Raw genomic sequence first — 20,604 nt, forward strand, 5'->3', positions numbered from 1 at the left:
AAATAGAGAACAGCTGAAACCGGTTTGGCTCAGTGGATAGAGCATCGGCCTGCGGATTGAAGGGTCCTAGGTTCGATTCCGGTCAAGGGCATGTACCTTGGTTGCGGGCACATCCCCAGTGGGGGGTGTGCAGGAGGCAGCTGATCAATGTTTCTCTCTCATCGATGTTTCTAACTCTCTATCCTTCTCCCTTCCTCTCTGTAAAAAATCAATAAAATATATTAAAAAAAAAAAAAAAAGAAATAGAGAACAGATTAGTGGTTGCCTGGAATTCACGGGGGAAAAGAGGTGTTATAAAGAGGGATGTGGCTGTAGTATAAAAGGACAACATCAGGGATCCCTGTGGTTTATGTAATGGTTCAGAATCTTGACAGTGGTGGTGAATACACATATAAAATTGTAGAGAACTACACATGCACACACCACTGGACAAATCTGAATGAGATTGGTGGATTATATCAATGTTTATATCCTGGTTGTGATGTAATACTATAGTTTTACAACATGTTACCATCGGGGGAGACTGAGTAAAGTGTACAGGGATATTTGTATTATTTCTTACAACTGCATGTGACTCTACAATTATCTCAATAAAAATGACAATTTAAACAAAAGACAAAAGACAGACAACAAAATAGTTGTAATAAATAAAGTAGACAATGTCCTAGCTCAGGGGTCCTCAAACTTTTTAAACAGGGGGCCAGTTCACTGTCCCTCAGACCGTTGGAGGGCCGGACTATAGTTTAGAAAAAAACTATGAACAAATTCCTATGCGTACTGCGGGCCCAGGACGAGTCGGCTGCTAAGCAAGACAGGCAGCGGCACCCGGCAGGCGGGCCGGATAAATGTCCTCGGCAGGCCGCATGTGGCCCGTGGGCCGTAGTTTGAGGACCCCTGCCCTAGGTGGTTTGGCTCAGTGGATAGAGCGTCAGCCTGTGGACTGAAGGGTCCCGGGTTCAATTCCAGGCAAGGGCACATGCCTGGGCTGTGGGCTCGATCCCCAGTAGGGGGTGTGCAGGAGGCAGCCAATCAATGATCCTCTCTCATCATTGATGTTTCTATCTCTCTTCCCCTCTCCCTTCCTCTCTGAAATCAATAAAAATATATTTTAAATAAATAAATAAATAAAGTAGACAAAACCACACTAAAACTATAATAAAGGATTTTCTAAAAGACAAGCCCACAAGGAAGGAAAGAAGAGGAGACAATAATAACATTTCAGAATCTAGAAAGCAAATTAAAGAAGACTAAGCAAACATAAGAATGCTGAATACTACCCTTGCAATAAGGAAAACTTCCAACTAAATATACCAATCAACACCACAGAATCTTCTCTCCAAGAGCTCAGGAACCAGTAGCACCAGATAAGTCAAGGTGGGGAGACTGATGATTTAGTATTTAATCCTGTCCTGAGGATTATTTTTTCCCCATTGCTTTTTCAGAGGGAGAGGAAGTGAGAGAGGGGGAGGGGGAGGGAGCAGGGAGAGGAGAGAGAGAGACAGAGAGAAGAGAGAAGAGAGAGAGAGAGGAGAGAGAGAGAGAGAGAGAAAGAGAGAGAGAGAGAGAGGGAGAAAGAGGGAGAGAGAGGGAGGAGAGAGAGGTAGAAAGAAACATCGATGTGAGAGACACATCGACTGGTTACCTTACCCACAGGGGATGGTGGGGGGCAGGGAGCAAACCAAGACCCACTGGTACATAGGCTGACACTCTAACCACTGATGACACTAGCCAGGGCCTAATAATTTAGTATTAATAACACTGGTCAAAAGCTGTTTAAAAAGCAATTATATCCTTAAATCCCTTTTCTCACTCAGATGCCCTAACTCAAAAGACTAGAGGTTTATTTCTGGAGAGGGTTAAATAGAGAATCTCTGGACTAGGGTGCTCTAGGCATAGGAAAGGGCATGAGGACCATACCTAAAATAAGGAATTAAATGTAGACTTAAGCATACTGAATACTGAAGGCCAAAACCCGAAGTCCACTGTATTTTTTTCTTCATTTGGCACAAAGAAAGCTGGCAGTCAGTCCTTACCTTCCAGAATTAGAAGAGACTTTCTAAGGAATAAGGTAAACCCATGAGGAAAGATTTAAAGTTACTGACATGCCCTTGCTGGTGTTGCTAAGTGGTTAGAGCATTGGTCTGCAGGTCGTGGGTTTGATTCCCGGTCAAGAGCATATACCTTGGTTTCAGGTTCCCTCCTCACACCTCTCTCTCTCTCTCTCTCTCTCTCCCCCTCTCCCTCTCCCTCTCTCTCCCGCTCTCCTTTTCTCTCCCTCCCTCCCACCCTGCCCTCTCCCTCCTTACTACTCCTTCTGAAAGAAAGAAAAAAGGCAATGGGAAAAATATCCTCAGGCGAGGATTTAAAAAAAATGAAAGATATTGACATGTAGGTTTCACCAAATTAACAACCATCGCACTGTGAAGTTCATCATACACACACCTGCTGATGCATTCAGAACTTCCAATCAATCTTTCAATCTCCCATCTTAAAGATGTTTAAAATGAGAGCAGACAGCCAAGCACTACCAGGTATCTGAGGAAAACATCTAACATAAAATATATAGATGTGGAAGAGGGTATTGAGTGAATAAATGGTGATGGAAAAAAATAAAAAAAGATATAGATCAAAACCAGCATTTCATAAATGAGTCAACTGAGGCTCATATCAGCTAAAACTGAGATTAGTATTCACCACAGCCCATCAATGTGCTAACAAATATTTAATGAACCAGGTACTATTAAATGTGCTTGGGAAATAAGGGTGAACAAACCAAAAATTCTTTACCCTGATAGAACTTACATTGTAGCAGACAGTTAGACAATCCTATCTAATAAAAGAGTAATATGCAAATTAACCATCACTCTGCTACACCCACAAGCCACGCCCACCAGCCAATCAGGAGCGAATATGCAAATAAACCCAACCAAGATGGCTACGGCCAGAGAGAGCAGGAGGGAGGCTTGGGTTTCCCCAGCAATGGAGGAAGCCAAGCTTTCCGCCTGCCCTTGCCGGCCTAGGCCTCCACTCAAGGCTACAAAGTTTCAATGATAGAAGATACATAAACCCAAACAGAAATGGCGGCAGCAACTGAGCTGGAAAGAGCAGGAGGCTAGGGTTGCCCCCGGCGATGGAGAAAGCCAAGCTTTCCACACACCCTGGCAAGCCCAGGCCTTGCTTATGGCTACAAAGTTTCAATTATAGAAGATACATAAGTCCAAAAAAAAAAATGGCTGCTGCCACGGAGCAAGCAGAAGGCTTGGCTCCGCTCCAGGCTACAAAGTTTCAATTGCAGAAGATAAATAAACCCCAGATCCTAGGGCCTCCGCTTGGGTCGCCAGGGGGCGTGGCCGGCCTGAAACCACCACAGGCCCCTCGCCCAGGCCGCCCCACGCCCCAAAGAAACCCCCACCCTGATCCGGGACACCTTCAGGGCAAACCAGCTGGCCCCCACCCGTGCACCAGGCCTCTATCCTATCTAATAAAAGAGTAATATGCAGATTGACCATCACTCCAACATACAAGATGGATGTCCCCATGTGGTCAAAGATCCTGCCCCCATGTGGACACAAGATGGCTGCCACAAGATGGCCAACAGGGGAGGGCAGTTGGGAGGGACCGGGCCTGCAAGGGAGGGCAGTTGTGGGCAATCAGGCCAGCAGGGGAGGGCAGTTGGGAGGGACCAGGCCTGCAAGGGAGGGCAATTGGGGGCGATCAAGCCTGCAGGGGAGGGCAGTTAGGGGTGACCAAGCCGGCAGAGAAGGGAAGTTGGGGGCAACCAGGCCTGCAGGGAAAGGCAGTTAGGAGGGACCCAGGCCTGCAGGGGAGAGCAGTTGGGGGGGACCAGGTCTGCAGGAGAGGGCAGTGAGGGGTGACCAGGCCTGCAGGGGAGGGCAGTTAGGGGAAAGCAGGTTGGCAGGGGAGCAGTTAGGCATCAAACAGGCTGGCAAGGGAGTGGTTAGGGGGTGATCAGGCTGGTAGGCAGAAGCGGTTAGGGGCAATCAGGAAAGCAGGCAGGCGAGCAGTTGGGAGCCAGCAGTCCTGGATTGTGAGAAGGATCCCAGATTGGAGAGGGTGCGGGCTGGGCTGAGGGACAACCCCCTCCCCCATGCATGAATTTCGTGCACCGGGCCTCCAGTAAATTATAAACATAATAATTAAGTACACAGTAAATTAGAAGATTAGTGCTTTGAAAAAAAATAACAGCAGGGTAAAGAAGTGGGAGGGGCAATGCAAAGGCAGTTGCAAATTCAAAATAGGGTGACATTTGAGTAAAAAAAATTGGAGATGAGGGAGTTGACAATGCTGTCTAGAAGCTGGAATCTTCACTGTATAATCCCTAAAACAAGAGGAACATGGCTGAGATGATCAAGGAACAGCAGAATCCAGTATGGCTGGAGACAATTGAGAGGGGGAAAACAAGAGATGAGGCCACAAAAGTATAGCAGGGAGAAGTTCAGGTCATGTAGGGCTATATAGGCCATTGGCTTTTTCTCTGAATGAAATGAAGGGCTGATGGAGGGTTCTGGGAAAAGAATGAGATTGATTTGACAAGTTTTAAAAAGTAACTATGGCTGGTGTGTTGAGACTGATGGAAGCAAGAGACACAAGTAAGTAGGAGAGAAAACCCTAACCGGCATTCTCAGTGGTTAGAGGTCGGCCCGAGTACCGAAGGGTCACAGATTCCATTTCCAGTCAAAGGCAAGTACCTGCGTTTCTGGTTTGCTCCCTGCCCCAGTCAGGGCTTGTGCAGGAGGCAACCAGTTGATGTGTCTCTCTCACAATGATATTTCTCTCTCCTTCCCTCCTCCCTTTCTCTTTCTTTGAAAAGCAATGGAAAAATATCCTCTGACAGAATAAAGCACCCCAGAATTTTAGGGCAGACAGGGACCTTGAAAATTTTCAAAGGTAAGGAAACTGAGGTCTAGAAAGTTAAATGAGTTTGCCAAAGTCATGTATTAAAGTCTAGAATTGTATTGTATTATATCTGTGTAGCCTCTTCAGTGTTTTCAGGTTTATAACCCCATCTTGTGCTCAACAATCCTGGCAGTTCACAGGTTATTGATAGCTGACATTTATTTATAATACAGCTGACCAAAATTAGGGACCATGTCTAAAATATTCTATGTCAATACTCAATATAAAGCTATTAACTGTCTATAGAGGGAATGAGTCTGCAATCTATAATAATAAAAAGGTAATATGCTAATTAGACCAGATGTCCTTCGTCCTTCTGGATGAAGCTGGGGCTGGAGAGAAGCAGCCCGGGTCCCGGGTGCCTGCTGGCGGCCAGAGGGAAGCAGCCCAGGTCCTGGGTCCTGGAGGGAAGCCGGTGCCGGCAGCCGGGGGAAGGAAGGCCTACTCTTGCATGAATTTTCGTGCATTGGGCCTCTAGTCATACCCATAATATCACAAAGTGCTAAATAAGCAAATTCAGACTTTCAAGTAACAGAAATAACTCAATTTTACATGATCTAACCTTATGGCTCTACAGCAGAGCCAAGGTTACCAAATGCTGTCTATGTGTATTAGGTAGTGAGATGTCCATTACAAGTTAGGAAAAAAAGTAATTGTGAGGCAAATGGGAAATAGTAATTTTGTCCCCCATAATACTGTGTCTCTGGTCTCTTCCTCTCCCCTTTCTTTCCAGCATAGTCTCATCCTGTAAGGTCTTTCTCAGATTAAAAAGAATGGTAAAGAACTAATTCCCATAGGATAGCTGTTGATAAAACTACAAGTATTATCTCTCTCCAGGGGTATGTGTACTTGAATAGGAAACACAAAACCTTCAAATCCCAAAGGAACTGCAGTCAAGTTAGCAGAAAATATTATTTTTAAGAACTGCTAGCATTTCGTCAAATCGCACTAAATAAATTCACACTCAGCAACTGTTTATTGATGATCTTCCATACTGTCAATCACAAAGATGAAACATAGTTTTTGCCTTTAAAATGCTCAGCCCAGATGAAAACAACAACAAAAAATACTAGCTTTTCGATACTCTAAAAGGTCTCAAGCCCTGATCTTAAGGAGAAACCAAGATGGCGGCATAGGTAAGCACCTAAACTGCTGCCACGCACAACAATTTCAAAACTACAACTAAAAGAACGGACACCATCCAGAACCACAGGAAAGCTGGCTGAGTGAAAATTCTACAACTAGAAGGAAAGAGGAAAGCTCACGAAGAAGGAGCAGCAAAGAGCTGAGGGGAAGGGCGGTGGAGTGCCTGGCTGGCTTTCTCTGGCGGGAGAGGGAAGGAAGCCCCCGACTGCACTGAACCCCAGTTCCGACTGCAGTGAACCTCAGTTCCGGGTGAAACCCTGTGGACCTGGGCTCATACAGGGGGAGTTTGAACTGTCAGGTAAAGAGAAAGGCACAAGGAGACTCGGAGACTCAGGGGAGCCACGGCGGCAGGGGTCTTTAGGCGCGAGTGTGCACAAAGACTGACTGCGGAGGTTACCACAGGCTATCCCTAGCGGAAGGGAGTCGGAAGCTCCTGACTGCACTGAACCGCAATTCCAGGCGAGCCCCTGGGGACCCACGCTCTTACGGGGGAAATCTGGACTGTAAGGTGGAAACTCGGGAACCGCGGAAGGCAGAGGTCTGGAGACTCGCGCGTAAGGGCAGAGCTAATGGGAAGCCAAGACTGTCTGCTCCGCCCTGAGACTCCACCCCTTCCAAGCTGAGCACAGAGGCTTTTGCAATCTGGCAAGGCTAATCCTGTAAGGCTGTCTCCAGCACCAAAAATCTCCCAGTGTAGACACAGCTGATCCTCACAGCCAACTGGCCTGCAGGTCAATTCCTTTCAGTGATACCAACAACAATCAAGGCTTAACTACAACAAGGCTGTACACACAGTCCACAAAGGGGTGCACCAAGAGTGTCCACCTCAGGTTAACTGGGGAGGCCGACCCACTGGGCCATATAGGAAACCTAGCACACAAAGCTACCCTACCAACTCAAGGAAGCAGTGAAAAATAGGGAGACAAAGAAACAGATCACAAACGAAAGTAATGGAGGAAAATAAATGACTGGATATAGAATTCAAAACCACGGTTATAAAGCTTTTCAAGAATATCCTAGAAAAGGCCGATAAATATAACGAGACCCTCGAAGATATGAAAAAGGACCAACTAGAAATTAAACATACACTGACTGAAATAAAAAATATTATACAGAGACCCAACAGCAGACTAGAGGAACACAAGAATCAAGTCAAAGATCTGAAATACAAAGAAGCAAAAAACACTCAACCAGAAAAGCAAAAAAAGAAAAAAGAATCCAAAAAGTTGAAGATAGTGTTAGAAGCCTCTGGGACAACTTCAAGCGTACCAACATCAGAATTATGGGAGTGCCAGAAGAAGAAAGAGAGCAAGATATTGAAAACCTATTGGAAGAAATAATGACAGAAAACTTCCCCCACCTGGTGAAAGAAATAGACTTTACAAGTCCAGGAAGCTCACAGAACCCCAAACAAAAGGAATCCAAAGAGGACCACACCAAGACACATCATAATTAAAATCCCAAGAGCAAAAGACAAAGAGAGAATATTAAAAGCAGCAAGAGAAAAACAGTTAATTACCTACAAGGGAGCACCCATACGATTGTCAGCTGATTTCTCAACAGAAACTATGCAGGCCAGACGGGAGTGGCAAGAAATATTCAAAGTGATGAATAGCAAGAACCTACAACCAAGATTACTCTACCCAGCAAAGTTTTCATTCAGAATTGAAGGTCAGATAAAGAGCTTCACAGATAAGAGAAAGCTAAAGGAGTTCATCACCACCAAACCAGTATTATATGAAATGTTGAAAGGTCTTCTTTAAGAAGAGTAAGAAGAAAAAAGTAAAGATAAAAATTATGAACAACAAATACATATCTATCAACAAGTGAACCTAAAAATCAAGTGAATTAAAAATCTGAGGAACAGAATAAACTGGTGAATATAATAGAATCAGGGGCATAGAAAGGGAGTGGACTGATAATTCTCAGGGGGAAAAGGATAGGGGGTTGCAGGAAGAGACTGGACAAAAATCATACACCTATGGATGAGGACAGTGTGGGGGGAGGTAAGGGCAGAGGTTGGGGTGGGAACCAGATGGAGGGGAACAATGGGGGGAAAAAGGAGAAACAATTATAATAATCTGAACAATAAAGATTTATTAAATTAAAAAAAATACTAGCTTTTCTTTACTGAATGTTTACTATACATCGGGCACTAAGCTGTTTTACATAGGCAATATGTATCAAATATTACATTTAGCTCAGTGCTTAGCAAATAATAAATGTTCAATATATTGTGGCCATGATTACTATAATTATTACTTTCATAATTGCACTTAATCTTCACTTCGCTTTATGAAGTAGTTATTAGCTTTACTTTAAGATGAGGAAACTGAGGCTTAGAAAGACTAATATAGCTATTAAGAGCCAGAATTCAAACTCATGTCTGTATGATTCTACAATTTATGCTATTAATAGCTATACAATATTCAATATTTTCATAGCATTAATACAAATACCGTAGAATGATGTTTCAGTCAATGACAGACTCCGTATACAACGGTGGTCTCATAAGATTACAATGGTGCTGAAAAATTCCTATCACTACTGATGCTAAAGCCACCATAAGATGGTAGTGCAACGCATTACTCACCTGTTTGTGGTGATGCTGATGTAAACAAATCTACTATGCACATACAAGTGTGCATAGTATAATAGTTGGTAATGATAATAAATAACTGTTACTAGTTTTGGACCATACCATACCATACCAAACCATATCAAATCATACTATACTTTTTGTCATTATCTTAGAGTAGAAACTTTCTACTTATAAAAAAAAAAGTTTGCTTCAAAATATGCCATGTTATGCCAGCAGCAGCCTCATACAACTTGTGTTTAACATGTCTCTTGATTGTATCATTTTCTCTTGTGCTTGTTTTGTACAGTAACATGCTGTACAGGCTTGTAGCCTAGGAGCAATAGGCTATACTATGTAGCCTAGACATGTGGTAGGCTACACCATGTAGGTTTGTGTAAGTACAGTCTGTGATGTTCGCACAATGGCGAAATTGCCTACAGTGTGTTTTTCTCAACATATCCCTATCATTAAGAGGCACATGACTGTAGAATGATGTTTAATTTCACCTGGAAGTTTAAAGAATTGGCTAACAAGAATATGCTATAAAGAGGAAGTGACATTTACGCTGGATCCTGAATGACAATTCATTTACCACGTGGGAAAGAAAGAGGATGAGAGAAGAGTTTGGTCCAAGTAAAAAATGATGCGGGTCCAAACAAAGGAAGTGGCGATAAGTACAAGAGATGGGGGTAGGTAACAAGAAATATGTAGGAGACAGTCTCTCAAAGGGCCTTTGTGATACACTAGATGTGAGCAGTGAGAAAAAGGTGTCAAGAATGACTCAGAAGTTTCTAGTTTGGGCAAATGGAAGAAATATTCCCACTAATGAAAATGAGAAAACATGGAGAGAGGTGGGCTTTATAGATAAATCATAATTTTGTTATAGACCTTGTAAGTCTGAAGTATATCTAGAACAACTGAGCGAGGAAATCTATTAGGCAGCTGGAAACCATGGTCAAACTTAGGAAAGAGGTCAGAGTAGAGGACAAAGATTTGGGAGTCACTGCTATGATTAACAGTATTTTGAAAAAAATGAGTGTGTAAGAGTTTGACACATAGGTAGCACTCATGTTATCTACAAAATAAGACCAGTCTTAACGCTGAGACCATACTGAACTCTGAAAATAAGCAAGGCCTTAACACATGCTCACAAATCAAAATATGCCCAACATCTCAATCTTTACAGATTTTTTTAAAATGAGGTTGTTGATATAGAGTGCAAACTGATATCTGAAGACAAAGACCTCAGTGTTTTTACCCTTGTATCTTCAAATACGTTATCTAGCAAATCGAATGTTCAATAAATATCTGACAAACAGAACTCATGAATGAAGGAGGCACAAAATGTCCAAAGTTAGACAGTTAAAGTGATAGAATGAACACTAATATCCAGGTGCTCTATATCTTGTATGCTTTACATTTCACAAGTTTCTCCAACTCTCTCACTCTTACACACACACACACACACACACACACACACACACACACGATCTTGTTATGAAAAATAATTAGAAGACTCTTAAATCTCAAACAAGAGTAGAAATGTTCCCTTCAAAACTCCACATTAATAAAGGGCATCTCTGAAAACACACACAATAATGTTAACTTCATACTTAATAGTAAAAGACTGAAGATTTTCTTCTAAAATCAGGAACAAGCTAAGGATGTCTGTCTGCTCTTGCCATTTCCATTTAACACTGTACTGAAGGCTACAATTAGGCAAGAGAAAAAAAGACATCTGTATTGGAAAGAAAGTAAAAGTATCTCTATTTGCAGATGTCATGATCTTGTACATAGAAAAATCACAAAGAATCACAAAGAATCACAAAGTTCAGCAAAGATGCATGATAAATATCAATAAATACAAATCAATTATATTTTATACACAGCAATAAATAACCCAAATGTGAAATTGAGAAAACAATTCTCCTTACAATAACATCCAAAAGAATAAAATACTTAACAAATTTAATAAGAGAAGTGCAAGACTTGTACTCTGAAAACCAAAAACATCATTGAGTGAAATTAAAGACCTATATAAATGGAAAGAGAACCCATGTACATAGTTGAAAAACGTAAAACTGTTAAGATTTTAACGGATTTGTTGGAGAAATTGATAAGCAGATCCTAAAATTCATACGGAAATGCAAGAGACTCAGTATAACCAAACCTATCTTTAAAAGAAAAGCAAGTTGGAAGACTCACAATTCCTCATTTCAAACTTACTACAAAGCTATAATAATCAAAACAATAATACTGGCATAAGGACAGCCATGTACATCAGTGGAACATAACTGAGAGCCCAGACAAAAATCCGTACATTTCTAGACAATTGATTTTCTACAAGGATGTCAAGACAATTCCAGGGGGGAAAGAACAGTCTTTCAACAAGTGGTGCTGGGAAACTGGATATCCACATGTAAAAGAATAAAGAGATCCCTACCTCACACCATGTACAAAATTAACTCAAAATTGATCAAAGATTTAAACATAAGGGCTAAAACCATAAAACTCTCAAAAGAAAGCATAGTTGTAAATCCCCATGACCTTGGTTTAGGCAATGGTTTTTTAGATATGTCACCAAAAGCATAGCAACTAAAGGGAAAATGGATAAATCAGGCTTCATCAAAACTTAAAACTTTTGTGCTTCAAAGGATACTATCAAGAAAGTGAAAAGTCAATCCATACAAATGGGAGAAAATATTTGCCAATCATATATCTGTTAAGAGAGTAGTATCCAGAATTTATACTCTGACAACTTGCCTGTGTGGGTCAGTGGGTTGGGCCTCATCTAGTACACTGAAAGGTTGCTGGTTTGATTCCTGGTCAGGACACATGCCAGGGTTACTGGCTTGATCCTCAGTAGGGGATGTGCAGGAGGCAAACTATCAATGTTTTGCTCTCACATGGATGTTTCTTTCTCTCTCTCCCTCCGACCCTCCCTCTCTCTCTCTAAAAAAGTCAATAAAAAAAATCTTAAAAAAAAAAGACAATCCAATTAAAATATGGGCAAAGAATTTAAATAAATGTATCTCCAAAGAAGATATACAAATGGCCAATAAACAGATGAAAAGATGCTCAGAATCATTAGTCATTAAAGCAATATAAATCAAAACCACAATGAGATACCACTTTATACTCACTAGGATAGTTATAAAAAAAAAATGGAGAAAAAACCCACCACAACAAAAAAATAGACAATAACAAGTGGCGTGTGTGTGTGTGTGTGTGTGTGTGTGTGTGTGTGTGTGTCTGCTAATGGGTCCACAGGCTTCTTTTGGGAGTAATGAAAATAGTCTGAAATAAATAATGGTGATGGTTGCACAATTCTGTGAATATACTATAAAATCACTGAATTGTACACTTATAAAAAGGAAATATGAATATATTAATTTTTTAAAACTTGTATGAGCTTAAAAAAAATCCCCATGTATTATCTGTTTAGCTCACCTCTTCCCAAAATATTCTCCAACTATCTATCACTCCTTAATAAGTTCTGGAAACAGTTATTTTCTACTTTTTGACAATAAATAAGAAAAGGCAGGAACATTAAAGCCATATGATAAGCAAAAAGCAGAAATTCTACCCACAACTTAGGCTATCAGACATCATTTCTCAACCTCTATTCATATGAAATTTAAGTTAATAACATGAAAGATTTTCCCAGATCTACTTAAACTCTTAAGTCAGTCTCTTGGACAAAGTAGTCAATCTTGATTTGATTTTTTTCAAACCATAACGCAGACGATATTCTCAGACTGCTAGAGTAATTATTCTGACTGGAAGCTCCCCTTCCCCTATTAGATGGAGAGTCCATGTTAAATAAAAAGATAATTTACAAAATAATGTATCAGTATAAAATGCATACTTTAAGAGAATATAAATTAAAATATACCCAGCCAGCATCTCTTCCTATTTCTTTCCTGTCAAAAAGATTTATAAGGTTATACAGTATTAATGAAGGTTTCTTTGGGGAATGGCTACACCTGATATTGCCAATGTCAGAGTAGTTTTAGACACCAGTCTCGTAGGCCCTGCCAATTTTTAACATTAAGAAGGAACAATAGCCCTAGCTGGTTTGGCTCAGTGGGTAGAGCATCAGCCTGCGGACTGAAGGGTCCCAGGTTTGATTCCGGTCAAGGGCACATGCCCAGGTTGCGGCTTGATCCCCAGTGTGAGGCGTGCAGGAGGCAGCCAATCAATGATTCTCTCTCATCATTTATGTTTCTCCCTCTCCCTTCCTCTTTGAAATCAATAAAAAAATATATTAAAAAAAAGGAACAATAAATAAGTTCAAAACACATTTCTGTATTAGGCCATTTTCTTTATCACAAGCCTCTATAAAACAAAAATCTAAATATTTAATAAGCCGAAGCCGGTGGCGGCGGAACCAACAAAGATGGCGGCAGCCCCGGCGACGGGAGCGACCTGGGCAGCAGCTGCGCCTGAAGTTGCAGCTGGGCCTGCGGGGGTGCTGCACAGAGGTTGGGGAGGGGGGCCAGCCCTGAGCTGGGGCCTGGCCCCAGCTGGGCTCCCCCGCCGCACGCCGGGTGACAGGTCCTGCCTGTGGTGACCACAATGCCCCAGGCCTCTGAGCACCGCCTGGGCCGGACCCAAGAGCCACCTGTCAATGTCCAGCCCCGAGTGGGATCCAAAGTACCATTTGCCACCCCGGGCTCGCAGTAAGGAGCGTCGAAACCCAGTCCTTGGGCCGAACCCCATGTTACGGCCTCTGCCTCCCCGGCCAGGTCCACCTGAGGAACGGCTCAAGAAACTGGAGGTGGGACGGACACGGACCTCAGGCCCTCGTCCCAGAGGCCCCCTTGGGGCAGATCAAGGAGTTCCCCTTCCTGGCTCACCACCCCCAGCTGTGGCTCTGCCTCTCCCAACCAGGACCAACCTAGCCCGGTCCAAATCTGTGAGCAGTGGGGGCTTGCGTCCAATGGGGATTGCCTTGGGAGGGCATCGAGGCGCTGGAGAGCTAGGGGCTGCACTGAGCCGCTTGGCGCACCGGCCTGAGCCACCCACTTTGACACGCAGCACCTCTCTCCGCCGCCTCGGGGCCTTTCCTGGGCGCCCCACCTTGCTCAGCATACGGACAGAGCCCCCTACTTCCCAGGGCACTTTCCACGAGATATCTGCCCGGCCCTCCAAGCCTTTCTACTTCGATGACAAGATGGCTCATCACACACTGCTTCTGGGCTCTGGTCATGTTGGCCTCCGAAATCTGGGGAACACGTGCTTCCTGAATGCCGTGCTGCAGTGTATGAGCAACACTCGGCCTCTCCGGGACTTATGTCTGCGAAGGGACTTCCGGCAAGAGGTGCCTGGAGAGGGCCGAGCCCAAGAGCTCACTGAATCCTTTGCAGATGTGATTGGGGCCCTGTGGCACCCTGACTCTTGTGAAGCGGTAAATCCTACTCGATTCCGAGCTGTCTTCCAGAAATACATGCCCTCCTTCTCTGGATACTGCCAGCAGGATGCCCAGGAGTTCCTGAAGCTCCTCATGGAGCGGCTACACCTTGAAATCAACCGACGAGGTCGCCGGCGCCCCCCCCCCCCCCCAATCCTGGCCAGTAGTCCAGCTCCCTCTTCACCCCACTGTGGAGGGCCTCTGCTAGAAGAACCTGACTTAAGTAGTGACAATGACCGGGCCAACCTAATGTGGAAGCGTTACCTGGAGCGAGGACAGCAAGATTGTGGACCTGTTTGTGGGCCAGTTGAAAAGTTGTCTCAAGTGCCAGGCCTGTGGGTATCGCTCCACGACCTTCGAGGTTTTTTGTGACCTGTCCCTGCCCATCCCTAAGAAAGGATTTGCTGGGGGCAAAGTGTCTCTGCGGGACTGCTTCAACCTTTTCGCCAAGGAAGTAGAGCTAGAGTCAGAAAATGCTCCAGTGTGTGACCGATGTCTGCAGAAAACCCGAAATACCAAAAAGTTGACAGTACAAAGATTCCCCCGAATCCTCGTACTCCATCTGAATTGGTTTTCCGCCTCCCGAGGCTCCATCAAGAAAAGCTCCGTGGGTGTGGACTTCCCGCTGCAGCGCCTGAGCCTGGGGGACTTTGCCAGCGACCAAGCCGGAAGCCCCGTCTATCAGCTGTACGCCCTGTGCAACCACTCGGGCAGCGTCCACTGCGGCCACTACACGGCCCTGTGCCGCTGCCAGACGGGCTGGCACGTCTACAACGACTCTCAGGTCTCCCCCGTCAGTGAGAACCAGGTGGCGTCCAGTGAGGGCTACGTGCTCTTCTACCAGCTGACGCAGGAGCCGCCCCGCTGCCTGTGAAGCCCTGTCACCCCGAAGCCCAGGCTCCGCCTTTACCTCACAGACGTCTATTTTTGTGTCTTTTTCATTGGGGAGGTGGAGGGTGACTGTAGCTCCCATTTTTTTTTTTTAATTAAAAAGTACCCTTCCACCTGGAGGTCCCCTTGTGTCCCAGCCCCATGTACAGAGCTCCTCAGGCCCCGCCCGTGTACAGCCCCGGACTAATCTCACTTTTTGTGAATAAATTTATTAAGAAAAAAAGTATTTAATAAACCAAAGTTTCAAACTAGTCAATATAAATTAAATAGAAAATTATATAAGGAAAGGAGATTTGTTTCTGTGCAGTTGCCTTTAAGTAAAATGTTAACCTAATGAAAAATAAAAAGTCCCTGTGGCTCAGTTTATCTCAGAATTCCATGGAAGACAGGCCTTTTCTTCTTCTTCTACAACAAGAAATCTCCCAAGATTTTATAAGACTTTCAATGAAAGCAAGTTGTTATGCTAATTGACACCAAAGATACCTCTTTCCAAAAAGAGGTACACAGGTCAACATTTAGCCTTTAAAAATAATAAAACCATCACCCCCCCCCTCCCCGCCACACACACACACACACACACACACACACACACACACGTTCATTCATCACCACTAACTTAAAAAACAATAAACACCCAGACTTCTAAAGACAATCACAGATGAAGATTAAAACTTGGCTTGAGACATATTATAAAAACTTAAATATAGAAGATACAGTTTCATGCTCCAGGGTAATAAAATCTAGCCAAGCAGGGCCAGACCAGGCAGTTATCAATGGGAAAATTAAAGATGTTAAAGAAACAGGGTTGAGACTCATGAGGTATATAGATCATGCCCAAGCCAGTCCTGAACCAATAATCTCAGCCAGTTTCACAACATTAAAGGAATTCTTCTGTTAATAAAATGAGTGCTGGCTGAGGACCTCAGTTGTTTAGAGCATCATCAGGATATGCCAAGGTTTCGGGTTTGATCTTAGGATATATCAAGAAGCAATCAAGGAATGCATAAATAAGTGGAACAACAAATCGATGTTTCTCTCTCTCCCTCCCTCTCTCTCTTCCCCACTCTCTAAAATAAATAATTTAAAAAAATGAATATGGTAGAATTAATGATTTTTCGTTCTTCCATTTACCTTTCTGCATTTTCCAAATTCTTTATAATAAAGCACTCATTACTTTTATGATATTTAAAACATCTTTTAAAAAGCATTAATTATAGTGGGTCTCAGCACCTGAATGCTGAAACTTTACTAGTATAACATAATCTCAAAGAAAAATAAAACCAAGTGGACCAGTTGTGTAATTCACAAGGTCAAGACATTTCCATTTGCCAAATAGACAGTTTGCTCTGAGGGCATCAGAGATAACAATGGTTGTTCTTTGCCCCAATCTTCTTTCTGACAAAACAGGCTTTTGTCTAGAGTCACCAGATGCCTCAGCAAGTGCCAGAAGCTCAGAGCCTAGATAACACAGCTGAAGTTTGGTACTCCCATGCAGGCATTAAGAAACAATCCCCTGCCCACAACACATTGAGCAAGCTATGGCAGCTGTCAGGACCAGTAAAGAATAATGAAGGGATGAAGGTCCAGAGTCACAGTTGCACCTCTTTCAATTACCAAGGCTCTCCTTTTGTCCTCAGATGGCTCACTCTGATGCTCATTTCAGGTCTTACTGGTCTTCGAGGTTTAGCCACCATGGTTGCCTACCCTCTTTAAAAAACCACGTTGGCAATGATGGGATTTTAGTAAAATTTAAACACTTCCAAATAAACTGAGGGTACCTTGCTTAGGGCACTCTCATAAAAGTTATTAGCTTTGATTCTACCTAGTTAAATCCCTCTGGCTTTCGTCTTGGCAGACTAGAATATTAATAGGCTGCCCTAGAAGAGTTGTAAAACACTCAATATCCAACCATTTCCTGTACCTTAAATGTTAATACTAAAGAGGGGAAAAGGAAAAAATAAATAAAATAAGGAAGGAAAAAAACATACAAAACCCTCCTCTTAGGGCAATACCTAGACCCCAGAGACCAGGTCCACGCTCCCTCCCTGCTCCATTTCCAGCCACACTACAGCCAAAGCCAAGAACAATCCTTTCACTTACAGAGCCTTCCACACATTTCTCTCTTCAGCCAACTCTCGAGCCAGAATGAGAGACTCTGTTGGCACATGCCAGTTCTTGTTTATGAGCTGGTTACCACCTCAAAGGCTGCTTGGCCCAAGGCCTTCCCTTTCCCTCTTTACAGGATCTTTCAAACTTCAAAACGGGATCTTTTCTTAGACTCCTTTTAAGACACTGAGGTGGGTTGCTGCTTCCTACCCAAGGAATTCTCTGGGAACTATATTTTAGGAAGCAGTCAATGTTATCCAACATGAAAGTAGAGAAAGACTGAAAGATTTTATGTTAAAAGTAAAAGCAAATACTTTCAGAAGTAACTTCAATGACCATCAAGAAAGGGGTCATAGCCCTAGCCAGTTTGGCTCAGTGGATAAAGCGTCGGCCTGCGAACTGAAAGGTCCCAGGTTCGATTCCGGTCAAGGGCACATGCCCGGGTTGTGGGCTCGATCCCCAGTGGGGACTTGCAGGAGGCAGCCGATCCATGATTCTCATCATGGATGTTTCTATCTCTCTCTCCCTCTTCCTTCCTCTCTGAAATCAATATATTTTTTTTAAAAAGGGGTCATAAGATCTGAAGTGACCAAAATCAAATGATCCTCTCCTTTGCTGTCACAGTATAGCAGAGAAAGTGAGAAGGAAGATACCTGTTTTGCTGATAATTCTACTCTGTCATGTGCCCAGAGCTTATTTCTGAAATTTTGTAATATAAATTTTCCTAGGTTGAATTCTACACCCTACTGGCTAGGAATTGTAAAGAGACATTTGGAAGCCAGATTTTCAAACTATATTTCACAATCTTTCTATCCTACCTACGTCCTCTCCTCCCCTTAATTCTACCTGATCTTTTAGGGATTGAGAGAGAATAAAAACCTACACATACTTAGGCATAGTTATAGGTTAGAGCCTGGTTCTCCACTGCCTTAGTGAAAAAAGGATTTCTTAAAAACTTTTTGTGGAAACATAATATTCACAACAGAAAATTGTATATATCATATACTAGTATGTACAACTCACTGCATTTTCATAAATATACACAACAGTGTGAATACCACCCATATCAAGAAACAGATTTTTTTGGCAAACATTTCTTAAATGGAGATTTGCCCTCTTGGGGACATTTGATAATGTCTGGAGACACCTTTGGTTGTCTTTACTTGGGGGGAATTCTACTGGCATCAAACAGGTAAAGGCAAGGATGCTGCTAAACATCCTACAATACACAGGGCTGCCACCACCACAAAGAATTACCTAGCTCCAAACACCAATTTGCTGTTGTTGAAAAACCCTGGATTATAACAACCCAGAAACCCTCCTTGTACTTCCTCTTCAGAAAGGACTTTTTCAAAATATGTTCTTATTGATTTCAGAGAGTGGAAGGAAGAGAGAGAGAGAAACAACAATGATGAAAGAGAATCATCAAACCACTGCCTTCTGCATGCTCCCTACTGGGGATCGAGCCCTCAACCCAGGCATGTGCTCTGACCGGGAATTGAACTGTGACCTCCTGGTTTATGGGTCGATGTTCAACCACTTAGCAACACTGGCCAGGCTCCAGAAAGGGCTTTTACTACTAAAATGCAAAACTCTTTTGCTCTAGCAAAAAGGATGTTGTTACATGATGCCATGAGGAGGTGGGACACAGAGAATCAATGATTACAGATGAAAAAACTCACCTACCTCAAAAAATAGAAGCTGCAAAGAAGAGAAACAGAACAGACATTTGTTGTTGACCTACAACTACTAGACCACCATATACTGTGCACTTACAGTGTACTTTTAATCCATACAAAATTTAAAGAAAATTAATTTCAAGAAGGTGGGTAATTTGCAGGATTCCACATCAATGAAGTGGCAGTGCTGGGATTCAAGCAAAAGTCTAATCAAAGTCTATGCTTTTGCTTTAATCCCATTATGGAAGTTGAAAATGTCTTGGAAGAGAAAGTGAAAAGCAGAAAATATATAGGAAGTGGTTGAAGTAAAAAGCCTAGATCACTCTTTCATTACTCATAAGTAGCATGGGAAAACAAACTTTCCCTTAAAGCATGACCCAATCCAGAAACCAAATCTAACTGCAGAACCAATCATGTTCTTTAGTCCCTTTCAGAGACTTTTAAAATGTTTTTGTAGACCTGTGTTCCCAGTTGTAGTTTTGTATGCTCTTCACTGCACATGAAAGAACTTCCTAATATGCTATGTAAGTTAGTTACCTTCTTGGTATTCCTCAGGAATCAATCCTGGGCCCCCTTCTTTTTATCTCATTAAACAGACACATTTTCCCTGAGTAAGTTCATCTACTTTTATGGCATCAATTACCACTTATCTGTTCACATTAATAAGTCCTATTTCTTTAGATTTCCAGTTCTCTCTCAAGACCTCCAGACCTTAAGGAACATTTCATTTCCATATGGTTGTTAATTCATTTAACTCTCTCCTTCAAATTAATGACTATTTATCCTTCAGATATTTACTCAAACTTCTTCATGGATATTTTCTCTGACCCTCACCCTGATGTGAACAAAAAAGGGGCCACATCCTAAAGCTGACAAGCTCAAGGTAGGCCTGCATGGCAGGCATTACAAACTCAGAGACAAAAGTAAGCAGATAGGATGGTCTGAAATTAAAACTTCCTAACTAAAAACGAGTCATGGCAGGCAGTCATGTCCTAGACCAGTATCTTTCTTGACAAAGGTCAATCTTTACCTTAACTGAGCCTGTCTATTGTCTTTTTGCATTTATGATAACACACGTCCAGAATGTCAGAGTATCCCCCCTTTTCCAGATCCCACAGGGCACAATCTCCCACTAGAACATGAGACTACAGAACCCCTCATTGGTATCTTGTTCTCCTGCATACCATTTCTATGTGCTATAAATGTTAATTATTAACTATCCTGTAACCACCAATGTAAAAGAGTATTTGTCTCTTCATTTTCCTTTTTATCCAATCTCAAGAGATTTCCCTGCTTTGCTTTCTCCTGCCTCCCTAATCTCTCACCAATGAATGTCACTTAACCCTCCTTATGCCTCCTCGTTTGATTGTAAGGTATAAAATAAGATGTGAAAGTGCCATTCTCTGGAGCATTTTTTCAATCTGTTGAGATTTGGCTTCCTGGCAATTGTCATCAGTCTGGCTCAAATAAATTCATAAAAATCTCTACATGTTGGGATGTTTCTTACATCACACTGATATGCATGTGGTTACTTGATTCCATTCTGTCTCTTTTACTAGACTGTATGCCCCAAAGGAATTATTATTCAGTAGTCCACAAGATGAACTTTAGAAATGGTTCTGAAAGATAGAGAAACATATAAGCAGAATAAATGCAATGATAAGGAACCATCCCTAAGATAAGATCAATACAAAAACATTCAAGGAAAGATAATTTTTATTAAATGAGCACACCACACTAAAATCTAAGTTTCCTTTAAAAACACCATTTGTTTGTTTCTTGGAGGTATTTGATCTTGAGACCAAAGACATCACCTCTTGCTATCAACTCCAAAATTACCCTAATCTCAAATGTCTGACCAAAACCATCCC

General features: G+C 42.5%; 2 protein-coding genes across 4 annotated transcripts in view; one reads left to right on the forward strand and one right to left on the reverse strand.

Annotated features, from left to right (window-relative positions):
• Positions 1 to 20,604, reverse strand: part of ZNF609 (zinc finger protein 609) — a 230,695-nt gene that overhangs the window by 149,076 nt on the left and 61,015 nt on the right. The gene's annotated exons all lie outside the window — the stretch shown is intronic.
• Positions 13,205 to 14,931, forward strand: LOC308247634 (ubiquitin carboxyl-terminal hydrolase 21-like; the record flags this gene model as incomplete). The annotated part of the gene is given in 3 exon segments (XM_080667036.1): positions 13,205 to 13,312; positions 13,314 to 14,326; positions 14,328 to 14,931. Coding segments are annotated over 3 exon segments (1,707 nt in total). The 5' UTR covers positions 13,205 to 13,222.

The sequence above is a fragment of the Plecotus auritus genome (genome assembly GCF_963455305.1).
Source record: "Plecotus auritus genome assembly, chromosome: 1".
NCBI lineage: Eukaryota > Metazoa > Chordata > Mammalia > Chiroptera > Vespertilionidae > Plecotus > Plecotus auritus.